The sequence below is a fragment of the Trichoderma gamsii genome, assembly GCF_001481775.2.
Source record: "Trichoderma gamsii strain T6085 chromosome Unknown Scaffold_17.2, whole genome shotgun sequence".
Lineage (NCBI taxonomy): Eukaryota > Fungi > Ascomycota > Sordariomycetes > Hypocreales > Hypocreaceae > Trichoderma > Trichoderma gamsii.
In genome coordinates, this window is record NW_020171354.1 from 114281 (window position 1) to 128708 (window position 14428).

General features: G+C 49.9%; 3 protein-coding genes across 3 annotated transcripts; 2 read left to right on the top strand and 1 right to left on the bottom strand.

Moving 5' to 3' along the window:
• Positions 1 to 722: 722 nt before the first annotated feature.
• On the top strand, positions 723 to 6564 carry TGAM01_v205445 (chitin synthase; the record flags this gene model as incomplete). The annotated part of the gene is made up of 3 exons (XM_018802760.2): positions 723 to 1027; positions 1214 to 6450; positions 6533 to 6564. The coding sequence occupies 3 exons, from the start codon at positions 723 to 725 to the stop codon at positions 6562 to 6564; spliced, it is 5574 nt and encodes a 1857-aa protein (XP_018663877.2).
• A 725-nt stretch (positions 6565 to 7289) lies between these two features.
• Positions 7290 to 10787, bottom strand: TGAM01_v205446 (hypothetical protein; the record flags this gene model as incomplete). Its single annotated transcript, XM_018802761.1, has 2 exons — positions 7290 to 10558; positions 10631 to 10787. The coding sequence occupies 2 exons, from the start codon at positions 10785 to 10787 to the stop codon at positions 7290 to 7292; spliced, it is 3426 nt and encodes a 1141-aa protein (XP_018663878.1).
• Positions 10788 to 12715: 1928 nt separating this feature from the next.
• TGAM01_v205447 (hypothetical protein) lies at positions 12716 to 14002 on the top strand (the record flags this gene model as incomplete). The annotated part of the gene is made up of 1 exon (XM_024549645.1): positions 12716 to 14002. One exon carries the CDS (start codon positions 12716 to 12718, stop codon positions 14000 to 14002), a length of 1287 nt encoding a protein of 428 aa, XP_024405594.1.
• Positions 14003 to 14428: the final 426 nt, after the last annotated feature.

A 14428-nucleotide genomic window follows, 5' to 3' on the forward strand; every position in this document is an offset into this window, starting at 1 on the left:
TGACATCAGCTGCGTGAGTCGAGAACTTATACCTGGGGAGAGGAGGGCTGGGCAGCGCTCCTGATTCTCGCAAGTATATTGACAGTATCCAAATCGATTCGATGTGCAATTCTCGTCCCCCTATCCATAACCCCTACCCTCTACCCCCTTCACGTCTCGCTGAACCCCGGCGTCCACAGCAGGACAGGCATGCAGGCTGTGCTCACGAATGCTAATAATAATTCGAGCTCGCATGCAACCCGCCGTCTACCGCAGCGGTGGCCTTGGAGGTGTACAAGTACAGTTACCATTGCGCCACTACGCCGTGGCGCCCGCCGGACTCAGCCGTAATGCCACTACTGTAAGTCAGCTCTGCTACGCCGCGTTCGTGGTTCCAGGTACGCGGCTGGTAGCAAGAAAACACCGTAGGCCCCTTTCCCACCAGCAGTTGACTTGGAAACAACATCCCCAGGCGAAGCCACCTAGGTAATCAACCATTGTGCACTTGGGCGTTTTACGGTTGTCAACACACTCGCTTCCAACACCATTCTTTCAAAATATCCCTCGTTTCGTTATACCACGTTGTGTTTGACCGATAATTGCATCTTGTCTTTTTCAATACGGCTACGTGTTGATTATACAGCATAGTGCTGCCCCGCGATATTGGTAGGGGCCTGTTTTTTGGACTCATTGCTCTCAGGTGGGAGGTGATTGCCCATTTGAGTATTTGAGGCCCCTTTGCCATGAGCCTGCCGATCGGAGCAGCTGGCAATGGAGGAGCACACACGCAACATTCTCTACCAGCATTGCCAGCCCATCAGCAGTCCGACACGCAGATAACGGCGCATCTGGCCAGCCGATTTCATGTTAACCTCCCGACGACTAGTTTATCTTCCCATGGAGTTGTCGCCTTAAACACATATACGTCCTCTGTGAAGGGACCAGATGGCGGGAGAGAGGGGAGTGCCATGGCGGCGGCCGACGATGTGGCCGACCGTGCATGGCTAAGACTTGGAAACCGATCTGAAAATCAAGCCATTTGCTTTCTGTAAGAACATATCCAAACCCCCCCTTTTCTATTAATGCTCCCCTTTTATTTTTGTGTACGCAAGTTAGAAAAAAACAAAACCCTTCTCTGCTCATAGCGCAAGTCTGCTAGAGCTAAAATTACCTTTTTCTTCAAACAAACAAACGACGCGTAAACAGAATTTCTAATGTGGCTGGTATAATTTAGCGGAGAATCCGGGGCCGGAAAGTCTACCATTCGAAATCATATCGTAGCGGCGTTTCTCAGGAAATCGTCGACGCCGTTATCGACCAAAGCCTCCCATGCTGTTTACGTATTCGACAGCCTTACCACGACAAAAACTGCCACGACTCCCAATGCCTCACGAGCCGGCCTCTTCCTCGAGTTACAATATGACACGTCTGCATCTACACATCCGACTCTCATTGGTTCGAAGCTGCTGGATCATCGGCTGGAAAGAAGCAGAATCACTGATGTTCCTACTGGCGAGCGCAATTACCATGTTCTGTATTATCTTCACGCCGGTACGAGCGATGCTGAGAAAGCCCATCTCGGATTTGACAACGAAAATGGCAGCAAGAGATGGAAGTTTCTTGGGCACCCCACCCAGCTCAGAGTGGGAATCAACGACGCTGATGGCTTTCAGCTTTTCAAGACCGCTCTGAGGAAGCTGGAATTTACCAAAACTGACATTGCCGAGACTTGCCAACTTCTTGCCACTGTTCTGCACATTGGCCAGCTGGAGTTTGAGATTTCCAACAACACGAGTGCCACTGGGGATGACAGCGGTGGCTTCTCCCACGAGGGAGGCAACACTGTCACCGCCGTCAAGAACAAGGACGTGCTTGCCATCATCGCTGCCTTCCTCGGTGTCAGCGCTGCTGATCTCCAGACCACTCTGGGGTATAAGACTAAAGTGATTCACAAGGAGCGAGTCACTGTTATGCTTGACCCCAATGGTGCTCGTGCTCACGCCAATGAGCTGGCCAGGACTCTTTATGCGCTTTTGGTTGCCTGGATCGTCGAGAGTATGAACCAGCGCCTCTGTGCCCCTGAGGAGAGCATTGCCAACACCGTCTCTATCGTTGATTTCCCTGGTTTCGCCCAGCAGGCCGCTACCGGTTCCGCGCTTGATCAGCTTTTGACCAATGCCGCCACCGAGGCCATCTACAACATGACCCTCCGCAACTTTTTCGACCGCAAAGCAGAAATGTATGAAACCGAAGAAGTCACGGTATCTGCCACTAGCTACTTTGACAATACCGATGCCGTCAAGGGCCTGCTGAAACCTGGGAATGGTCTCTTGAGCATTCTTGATGACCAGACTCGGCGCAACAGAACCGACTTGCAGCTTCTAGAAAGCCTCCGCAAGCGCTTCGAGGGGAAAAACCCTGCCATTGAAGTTGGTTCTGCAACCGCCAAGTTACCGGGCAGCAACTTCCACACCGAGAATTTGGCCGCAAGCTTCACTGTCAAGCATTTTGCCGGCGAGGTTGAGTATCCCGTCAGGGGCTTGATCGAAGAGAATGGCGAGATCATCTCTGGAGACCTCATGAACATGATGAGTGGCACGAAATCCGAATTTGTCGCCAAGCTCTTTGGCCAGGAGGCTTTGCAAACCGTCACCCACCCTCAGGAGCGCACAACTGTGGTACAAGCCACCATTAGCTCAAAACCGATGCGCGCACCTAGTGTCATGGTCCGAAAGGGCGCTCGTCCTAAGCTTAATGCTGGAGGCCGGCGCCAGACTCAAGATAACTTCGACCAGATGTCACAGGACAGCGATTCGCGCGAAACCAAGCGCGGAGCGCCCAAGGGTGGATCAGAGCAAGGTGCTTCTGGCCAATTCTTATCGTCTCTTGAGAATGTCCAAAAGGCCATCACCGACGCTGGAACCAATGCCTACTTCTTCTTCTGTCTCAAACCCAATGACAGACGAATCGCCAACCAATTTGATAGCAAGTGTGTACGGACGCAAGTCCAGACATTTGGTATTGCCGAAATCAGCCAGCGGCTGCGGTCCGCTGATTTCAGCTTGTTCGTGCCTTTTGGCGAGTTTTTGGGTATGGCAAACAGTGAAGCCCTCCTGGTGGGCAGCGAGCGCGAGCGAGCAGAAGCAGCAATCGATGAAAGACAATGGCCTCGTAATGAAGTATCGGTTGGCGCCACAGGCGTGTTTTTGAGCGAGCGTTGCTGGCTGGAGATTGCCCAATTGTCCTTCGCTAGCGGAGGATCAGGTCGTGGTGCCATGTCCGCATTTGATAGCGAAGGAGGCGATGGTCTCACTCCCGGCGACCATCACGCCTTTGGTGCCTCCAAGGAGCGCCTCTTGTCTGCTGGCCAAACGCCTCTTGGCTATGGTGAGAAAGGCCGAAGCGGATACTTTGGCGATGATGCGCGTTCTGAGGCGGGCGCCTCGGCATTTGGTACTGGAGATATGTTCAAGAATCATGACACTCGTGCGCAGATGGCTGAGAGAGGCAATGAGAAATCCATGGTCGAAGTTGAGGAGTACAAGGATAGCGCCAGCCGCAAGCGGTGGCTGTTCGTTGTGTACGCTCTCACTTGGTTCGTCCCTGATTTCCTCATCAGGTTCGTAGGCCGGATGCCTCGAAAAGACATCCGCATCGCCTGGCGTGAAAAGTTTGCCATCAACTTGTTGATCTGGTTCTGCTGCCTTGTCGCCGTCTTCTTCACTGCCATCTTCCCCATTCTCATCTGCCCTACTCAACATGTGTATAGTGCCGCAGAACTTTCTTCATACGATGGGAAAGCTCATAGTCGCGGCGCGTATACCGCTATTCGTGGCATTGTTATTGATCTAGGTGCATTTATTCCGTCTCACTATCCCCAAGGGTTAGTCAAGCAGGATACTCTCGAGAAGTATGCTGGCCTAGATATTACTTCTTTGTTCCCTGTCCAAGTCAGTGCGCTTTGCGACGGAGTAGATGGCTCTATCGATCCTGCGGTAACCCTTGATTATAAGACGACAAACTTCACTGGATCGCCAGCTCTCATTAGCAACACTGACGCAAATGCCAAGTTTCATGATTTCCGTGCTTTTCAAAATGTTAGCCAGCCAGACTGGTTCTACGAGCAAATGTATTACCTCAAGTCAAATTTTAAGAAGGGCAACATTGGTTATACCGCCAAATGGGTATCGTCACAGGGCAAGAAATCGCAGAACATTGCAATCCTGGACAGCAAAGTCTATGACTTGACCACATATCTTGCTGGAGGTCGCCACTTACGAGTGAGGCCAGGTCAGCCACAACCAACAAATCAGTCTCTTACCGATTTCATGGACTCGTCAGTCACGTCCCTGTTCCAGCTCAATCCAGGCCAGGATATTACAAAATACTGGAACTCTCTCAGGCTCGACGCTACTGGTAAGGCTCGGATGAAGCGCTGCTTGGACAATTTATTTTATGTCGCCGATGTCGATACCAGAAATTCTACCAAATGCTTATTTGCCGAATACCTGATTCTCGCCATTTCGATCATGCTTGCCTCTGTCATTGGATTCAAATTCTTCGCGGCTTTGCAATTTGGTGGCAAAAACTTGCCTGAAGGTCTCGACAAATTCATCATGTGCCAGATCCCCGCATATACGGAAGACGAAGAATCCCTACGCCGTGCCATTGACTCTGCTGCTAGGATGCGGTATGATGACAAACGTAAATTGCTGGTTGTTGTTTGCGATGGTATGATTATCGGCCAGGGTAACGATAGACCAACTCCTAGGATTGTCCTTGACATTCTTGGCGTGTCTGAATCTGTCGATCCCGAGCCCTTAAGCTTCGAATCGCTAGGCGAAGGTCTGAAACAGCACAATATGGGCAAGGTATACTCGGGTCTCTATGAGGTGCAAGGCCACATTGTTCCATTCCTGGTCATTGTGAAAATTGGCAAGCCTTCCGAGGTTTCGCGTCCTGGCAACCGCGGCAAGAGAGATTCTCAGATGGTGTTGATGCGCTTCCTGAACCGAGTCCACTACAACCTTCCCATGAGCCCCCTGGAGCTTGAAATGTATCACCAAATTCGCAACATCATTGGTGTCAATCCGGCGTTTTATGAATTCATGTTCCAGATCGATGCCGATACCGTTGTAGCTCCGGATTCCGCCACTCGCATGGTTGCCTCTCTCATCAACGACACGAGTATCATTGCTGTGTGTGGTGAGACGGCCCTGACTAATGCTAAGGGATCGTTCGTCACCATGATCCAGGTTTATGAGTACTACATCTCCCACAACCTGGCCAAGGCCTTTGAGAGTTTATTCGGCTCAGTTACTTGCTTGCCTGGTTGTTTCTCAATGTACCGTATCCGTGCTGCTGAGACAAATAAGCCACTCTTCGTCAGCCGTGAAGTTGTTGAGGCTTACTCTACCATTCGAGTCGATACGCTGCACATGAAGAATCTGCTGCATCTGGGTGAAGATCGTTTCTTGACCACCTTACTGCTCAAGTTTCACTCAAGGTACAAGACCAAGTATATCTTCTCTGCTCACGCCTGGACCATCGCCCCCGACTCCTGGGCTGTTTTCCTTTCTCAGCGACGCCGATGGATCAATTCCACTGTGCACAATCTGATTGAGCTCATGCCCATGCAGCAACTCTGCGGTTTCTGCTGTTTCAGTATGCGCTTTGTCGTCTTTATTGATTTGCTCAGTACTATTGTTGCGCCAGTGACTGTAGGTTATATCGTATACCTGATTGTTCGGATTGTTCAGAATCCAAGCACTGTGCCCATCACCTCCTTTATCTTGTTGGGTGTCGTTTACGGTTTGCAGGCCTTCATCTTTATTGTGCGACGCAAGTGGGAAATGGTTGGCTGGATGGTTATTTACATCCTTGCTATTCCCGTTTTCAGTCTTGGTCTGCCCCTGTATGCCTTCTGGCACATGGATGACTTTGCCTGGGGTAACACTCGTGTTGTCGCCGGCGAAGATGGCAAGAAGGTGCTTATTTCGGATGAAGGCAAATTTGATCCTGCATCCATTCCGAAGAAGAAGTGGGAAGAGTACCAAGCCGAGCTTTGGGAGGTTCAGACTTCACGCGATGACACACACTCGGAAATTTCTGGCTTCAGCTATGGCACCAAAGCTCATGGTGCCATGTCTGAATATGCTTATCCCAGCCGGCCTGGCTCTACAACGGGTTTCATGCAGACTGCCCCTCACATGCAGCCATATGAAGCCCGCAACATGTCCCGCATGTCTATGGCTCCTTCGGAGATGAACCGAATGAGCCAGTATGGCGGCTCCCAGTTCTTCTCTCCAGAGGACATGGTCGGGCTGCCCACCGATGATCAAATCTTGGGCGAGATCCGAGATATCCTGAAGACTGCGGATCTGATGACTGTGACCAAGAAGGGTGTGAAGCAAGAGCTGGAACGTCGCTTTGACGTTCCCCTTGATGCGAAGAGAGCCTATATTAACAGCGGTATGTTTTGTTTATAAACTTCCCCAACCTCCCTAACCCCTACTCTTTGTTGCATAGTAACGATGGCTGACAAAACTTTTAGCCACCGAGGCTCTTCTTTCCGGCCAACTTTAAAAGTACCTTGTTGTGTTGCAAGTAGCTATGCTTTATACGCCACTACAATTTGATGATCCACTTCGGACTTCAGTGGAAGACCCGTTGCTTATTTGGATATTTGATAGATTTTTTTTTGGATTTACGTTGCATTTCATGAATTGTTTTGAATTGATTTATGTCATTTCACAGCCCTTCCCCTTTAGCATATTTTTCATTTACGCATCACTACATCATTTAATATGTCTTCACGGATTCAGGCGAGGAATTGGAAAGAAATGAAGAACAGAGGACGAAACTACAGCGTTGCAGCGTCGAGGTTGTAACCACCGGCATTCATTGGCATCCTTTTAGATAGCGGAGCAAAGCGAACGAATTGAAAAAAAAAAAAAGCGTTAAGCGGATTGACGTCCTTTCTTCCTCCCTTTTCATTTCTATAGCTTTTTTTTAATGGGGCTAGAGGACGACGGGAAGAGAAAAAGGATTTATTTATCGAATGTACATAATATATATGTATGACGAATGCTAAATTCACCAGTGAGATCTTTATCTATCTCCTTATTTGCTCTTGATGGCCGTGAAATGTCTGTTGTAGTAATGATATACAATGCAGGTGACTGCAGATGATAGAATGGTAACAATATTCATGATATATCTACGCTCAAGAAGGCTTGTATCAACCTTTGACCCAGCTCTCCGGGTATCTATTATTTATTACATGACAAATGCCCTTCATATACCCTCCCCTACTGCAATTGTACATCTCCAAGAAGCTTTTCCACCCCGTTTTTGCTCCACGTCTTGACCCTCGCCTGATCACACGTCTTCCACGCCCTACCCATGAGCGCTTTGTAAAGTTCCGCATCTTCAGGAACGTCACAGGCTACTCTCTGCGCATCCAGCCAGGTAAGCAAGCCAAATCTGGTAATCAGCGTGGTGCTGCCAGCGTCGATACACGTGGCGCGATAGATGATCCTGAGGATCCTGGTGCGAAGGTTGGCGCGGATATAGGGGTTGCTTCCCAAAGCAAGTATCTTTTCAAACCAGCGCTTCTTGTGAAAGATGCTCAGGTCAAAGGGAGTCTTGAGAGCGTCGAGTATGTAGGTCAGGAACCAGGCAATCTCGGTATAGTACCTGTCGTCCTCTGAAGGTTCTCCGTGAAGGATATCGTGAGCTAGGGGAAGCTTCTCTGACGACCAGACAGGGCTTCGAGTTAAGAAGCTGTTGATCTTGGGGTAGAGCGGATGCAGAGGGCTCTTCAAGACGTCTAGAGCATGGATGGAGAAGGCGATAAATGCCGATGGAACGGGACCGCTGTCGACATGTGGCCGGGAAGACTCTGCCAGCTCAGACAGGAGCAACCAGAATTGCTTCTTCTCTTCGTATGCCGATTCATCAATCTTGGCGGCCATCTTGAGGATATTGGTAAGTGCCTCTTTGCGGATATTGGTGTGTTCTGATGCGAGGAGGCGAATCAAGCTTGCAATTAAGCCATCTTCGACCAGATCCTCGACACCCTTGGCGTGCCATCTGAGGAGCACCGCTGTATCCTCTGGGCTTGAGAACGGAATATGTAGCGCTTCCTCTAGCTTTCCCTCGTCCACGGTTGTCTGCTTTTCTTCATCATTTTGGTCTTCTCCTTCCTGGTCGTCGTTTTCATCCTCCTGGCTGCCGCTGGTTAAGGATTTTGATATTTTTCGTTTCCCTAGACCTGCAAGCTTCACAGAGCGTGAAGCAAAGGACTCTTCGATTCTGCTGTAGACGCGTTTGAGGGCATCGCTTCCTTTTTTCTTGTACATGGCGCTAAAGTATAGTGATATGAAATCAGATAGCGAAGAGAGCCCCTGGGTATCAGCGGTCTCCATAATAAAAGGAAGCTGCTCAGCTATGGCAACGGCAAGTAAATTGAAGCTACGGTCTTCAGCTGTTGCTTGTATGTCGACATTCTCATTGGCGAGATAGGTCTGGAGTACATCAAGATACTTGATTGGCGAAGTGGCGCAGCGACTAAGGCAATTATCCAAGAAAGGCCAAACTTTATCCATGTCGCCTGAGCCATTTTCATGTATGCTCATTGTAAGGGCTTGAAGGAAGGGTTTTAGTCTGGTAGCAGCGGAAACAAGCTGGTTTTCCACCGCAACATCTGCAAGTACCTTTTTGAGCTGATGAAGGGGGGCAGTTCGATCGCTGCTGGAAAGAAGTTTAAGAAGCGCGGTAAAAGGCGAACACGGACCTTTGCCGCTGATGATTTCGATTCTTGAAAACCATCTCATGCCAGGAGAGTAGCCAGCAATCGACACCAAGTTTTCTAGCTCCATCTCGCGGAATCCATCGTGCTGATGATCGGAACTTTCATCTTGTAGGCTTCGTAGAACGCTAACGAAGAAAGGCGAGACGTCAAAATTCGCAGCCAGTGCAACTTGCGGAATTATCTCATAATACAGGAGAAGCAGCTTGCTGGCCATTGTTTTGTGCAGCGCATTCTCACTGGGAATGCTTTTATAACTTCGTACAATCTCCTTCATGTCTGGAATGCGCCTGCAGAAAGCATCAATTAATCTTCGCGCTGCTTCAGACCATTGTGCGTCTGTTGCTCGAAAGGCTTCTTCGTGCAGTTTGATGGCTATTGAAAGCTTCTCCAGCGCTTCAATCAGCATTCTTGTCGCAAAAAAGGATGTCAAGTTCGAATTTGGCGATAGACACCGGATTATGACTTTTTGATTCAATGGAAGCGGCAAAATGTTATCCAAAAGAATCTGTGTGGGCGGAGGACCACGAGAAAAGCGCGTTTTGTCACCAAATGAGGGGGGAAGCGGGATTCTCATTGTATCGAATAGGAAGGATGCATAACCGATCCAAGTCATTGTCAATTTCGGCTCAAAAGTGAAAGACTGGTTGTTGAGAAAATAGTTTGCTATTAATTCCGGAGCGGCCTCGAAGATTGCTGTGAGTAACTGGCTGTGCTTCATGCTGGACCAGGGACGCAATTTTGCAGCAAATTCAGACAAGACAAAGTTGTAAACGGGGACTCCATCACGATATGTATCATCCTTGCCTACGCTTCCGTGTGCTGAGCCTTTCTGCTTGGCAAGCTGGACTGAGAACTCCTCGTCCGTCTCTTTGGGATATAGGCCTGTGGATGGGTACAAGATGCCCGCGCTCGGCTTCGTACAGACATACATGAGGAACTGGTGAGCTTTCTCGCTCACTCGCTCAACCTCGCTCTCTGACTCTGTACTATTGGTATAGGTATACAGAGCCAGAACTCGCATTAGAGTCTTGGTGTTGAAGCATTTGAACTTGACTTCTCGGGAAATCTTGCTGTCTGCTAAAACATGAGTTTTTAAGGTGTCCAAGATCTCCAAGACAAGAGATGGAGGATCGCTCTTGATCATGAATGTCAAATGCGAAAACAATTCCTTCTGAGAGAGGAGCTCTTTCCGACCATCCGATTGTAGGTACCTAAGACAGCCTAAGAAGAACCGAACAGCGTTTGTTCTCACGGATGCCTTGCCGGAGTCCCCTTGATTGTCGCCAGCAATACCAATCTCCAGGTTTCTACCCAGAGACGCGAAGGTATATGTTCTGGCGCGGACTATCTTCCTTGCGTAGGCACCTCCGTCCAGGCTCACAGCTTCTCGAAGCAGGCGCAAAGTTGGAGATATAATGAAGCTTTTCGTCTTGTCTGAAGATAGATTTTTCGATATTGACTTGAGTTGGCGATCCTGGACAAGCGTCTGGCAGATACCAAGACCATGCTTGACCAGGTCTAACGAATCGGAGACGATATTTAGCACAAGCGCCAAGACAACGGCTGCAGAGGACATGACGCCGCCTTCGTTCACTTGGGCAGCAAAAGACCACATCTCCATGATATCACCCAGGAAGACGGCATCTTCGTCGTCGTGCCTTGGCTTCACTAGTTCGAAGTACTCCCGTAGAATGCCGAGACTCGTAGATCGATCGTCATCGCCGGAAATGATTTTATCAAGGAGCCTTTTGAAGGATTGAAGACCTAATTAACGATATTTAGCTTCGTGAGAACCCAGAATTGCCCTATGCTCCGTAGAATTGACATTCAGCTCACCATGTCTTGCTCGGCGCATGTCTTGGTCAAACGCGAGTAGGCGCTGGAGCTGTTCCCCGGTGTTCACATCCTCGCCGGTGGGAACATCGTGTGTAATTTTCTGGCGCTTCCGAAAAGCGGCAGCTCCGTCAGCGTCCACAGATGTTCGTTTCCCCATCTTGAAAGGCCCTCTGCGGATTCGTCCAACATCAACTGCAGAGTGCTTCCATTGCTAGAAGTCTCAGATATTTTGAGATACTGCCGGGGTTGACCGCCTCGCTACCTTCCAGGATAGGCAAGCCTAGCAGTGTTATCTCATTCTTCTAGCGATATCGGCTATACTCCGGATATATTTTCCACCACAAACACAACTCCATCTCCACACACAGCTCTGCTACTTTGGCACCGCCCGCACTTCATTCTTGGCACTACAATCTCACCCGTGCACTGGCACTTCTAACGGCGTCTCCACCCGCGAGCTATAAAAAACAGCGACAACAGGGCACTTATACTGATATGTCCGGCCTGGCATAGGTGCGCTTCCTCCGGAAAGTGTGGAAGAAACTGAGACATGCATGATGGCCTCGCTCGTATCCTCAGTTTCTGTTGGCGAACATGATGTCTTATGGGCCGCTCAGACCTCTCTGCCTACGCCACCGGCCGCAGCAGAATCGTACTACTAATGCTAATACAACCCATCTCTTCCATTGGGTGTCAGGTGGTTTCTGGCCCCGGACCTTGAGTCAAGTCTTGAAGCCGTCCACGCCATATGTTGCGTGCCTGGTTTTTCCCATGTCATCATGGCCGACCAGATCATCACCACGCGATGCTAAAGATAGATACCACTTTCTGAGAATATGGAGGACCTCTCGTTTTAGGACTCGCGACAACAATGTGTCAGCTCTGGAACTATTCGTTTTTGTGACAGCCAACCGTCATTGATCTGCTCGGGTGGTTAAAAGAAATTAAGTGAGGATCCAGTTGGATGAGGAGCGCGCGCCAACAGTGCTGAAATGGCCCAAAGAAGCAAAACATCAATCCCAATACGGGGAGGTTTGCCTTCGTGGCGCCGAACCAAGTTTCGCAACAGGCCTGGGCACGTTTCTGTTTTCACAACACGCAGTATTTGACCTCTTCTTTTGTTTCCCCTTTGCTGCCATGCCGCCACCGCCGAAACAGAAAAGCGTTGTCTGTCAGGGCTGTATCTCGTCGCCAGGGGTGCCCGGCCAAGCTGGCATGGTGGCGGGCCAATGCCAGCAGCCCACGAGACCCCTCCTCGGGGCCTCAGTAGCAGAGCCACGATAGCATCAGTTGCCAGGTGTGGCGGATGCAAGACATCGACTCGCTGTGCCAGCCCGGCCGTCTGACGCCGTTTGTGGATCCTGCAATCTTGTGGGTAGCGCCAGCCATCCGAATCCAGCGTTCTACGCGCCGACTGGACGGTCTCATTTGTGGCCCAGCCTATCACCGTCCCGGGCCTGCTGGCTCACCATCAACGCTGCTCAGCCGCCACTTATTGGGTCATCCAGAGTGTGAAGGTGTTCTTGGTAGCTGTAAACCGGCAAACAATGGCTCCAGTTCCCTGGTCAAGTGAGCCTGCGCTATTGCAGATGCGAAGTAGTATTTACGAGCCCGCCCGGCCCTCGTCTTTTACTTTCTATCTTGGGCGCCGGATCTACTTTTTTTTTTATGTCATCGACTCGCTGGACGGTCTTTCATTCGCTTTTCTATCGTACTTAAAGTTATATGCCGGCCCAGTCGGCATGAAGCTGCTTTTTACTCCCCATTATGAAAGTTTCGTCGGGTGTTCTTGGTGAAGCATATGCGTCATGCTTCTCTTGCCTCACGTGTTGGGAACCGTTGGCTTTTCGCATCGATGAGAGATCTGAGCCCCGTATGTCATTTTTTTTTCTCCGAGCCTTCTTGGATTATCGCCCCCTCTTACGATTATGAGATGCTGGAGCAGTTTGTAAGGTTTCATTGACTGATTAAGCACCAGGCGATAACCAACGTGCATTGCCCATTATATACGACCAACCAACATCTCATCCGCTCCCAATGGCAGTATCGGAGGCTGCGCCTCCCCGACCAAGTTGGAAGCACAAAATGCAAAAGACTTTTAAATCAAATCAAATGAATTCCTCAACAAAGGGCAGAGCGCAAGCAAACGGCCCACGGCCTCGGTTACAGATTTCAGCGCCGTTTGAATTCCGCCATGTCGAGTCTGGTTCATTTCAGTTCCCATTCCCTCCTCAACGGCCATCTCGTCCCTGGGAGAGTCCTGTGACACCGGATACGCCTGAGACTCCCTTTGAACCGCTTCATTTAAACATTTCAAATTCAGGAAAAGAACTGTCCCCAATACTTCCGGACTTTCCCCTTTCTCGTGAGATGACGCCGCCACCTTTAGTTCATCTTGCAGGCCGGCCCTACGATGAGCATTCGCCATCTCCGAAGAGAAATCACTCATCCACGGCATTCCATATTCCTCGGAAAAATGTTGCCACCGGTTCATTCTCAAGCAGCCCAGAGGTTTCACCACTGAAACTCGCTTCCGAGAAACAGCCTAGTGTTCGGGATTATACGCCATCTGATATGGAGGCTATCAAAGAGCGTGTGGCGTGCGCCATGAATGAAGTGGAAGAGTTACAGAAAAAAATCAACGACATTATTGAGCGCCAAAGCATCTACACTGCAAGCAGACCATCGACAGCTCATTCGATTGCTCGTACAGTGCCTGGTAAGCTTACAAATGGACCCCTTCGTGGTAGACTTTCCCAGCTTACCCATGCAGATGCAGCAGAGGTTCCGATAATTCCTGCTCTACCGCCAGCAGCGCCGTCATTCGCTGAGCGCCTGAACACTGAAGTGTCGCTGCCCAACACCGGGCCCATTACAGCATCCATCCACATCAGCCAGCTAGAGGCGTATGAGGAAACGCTCGACAACATTAGGCAGTTGTCACAAATAATGCCGATGCAAGAAGAGCGGTCACCCCCACCGCCTCCACCCCCACTGCCGCTCGTCCTACGGCCACCGCTGCGGAAGAAGAAGTCATTTTCACGAGTTTCCACCTGGCTGTTCCCAGAACCTGGGCGTGCTAGGAATCAGAGCATGGACTCTATTACGAACGCTCCTCTCCCTATCAAAGGAAGCGAAGGGTTTTATCAGTGTGTAACGCCTGCCGGAAGACCGGATAGGCGAAGCATCGAGACATTTGATACACTTTCTACATGGTCGACGAACGACGGAGACCAAAGCGTGCCGACGGCCTGGTCGCCGCGGAGCACTCCAACAAGGAAGGAGGAAGATGGTTTACTGGAAAGAAGCGCCACATTTGGGAAAAGCAGCATCCGGGGGCCAGCTGCGGTGAATGTTGGCGTTGCAATATGACAGCGGATCCCGCACATACAAGTACATGCGCGACGACGTTACTAATGTATATACCACCACCATACAGCTCATGTGCTGGACAACATATGATAGACCACGAGGAATGATTGGAGGGTAACAAATGAGGGCAGACCTGGTATAGGCTGGACTGGTGTTAACTTGGGGCAGAATAGAACGGGATGGGCCTAATGCGCTCATCAATGATACCACTAGAAGTGAAAACTGACGGATGCAGCTGAGCGACATCCTTGCTTTTTGGCTAGGCGTTTAGGAGAAGGAACAAACATAAGGAGCTAGTATTGCTCTGTTATAGAATAGGTGATACTACTACGTAGTATTAGTATACATGCCGAATTGAACATGCAATTAATAGAGGATAGTGAGATATTCTATTGATGGTGCATTGGAAGAGCTGTTATTGCAGTA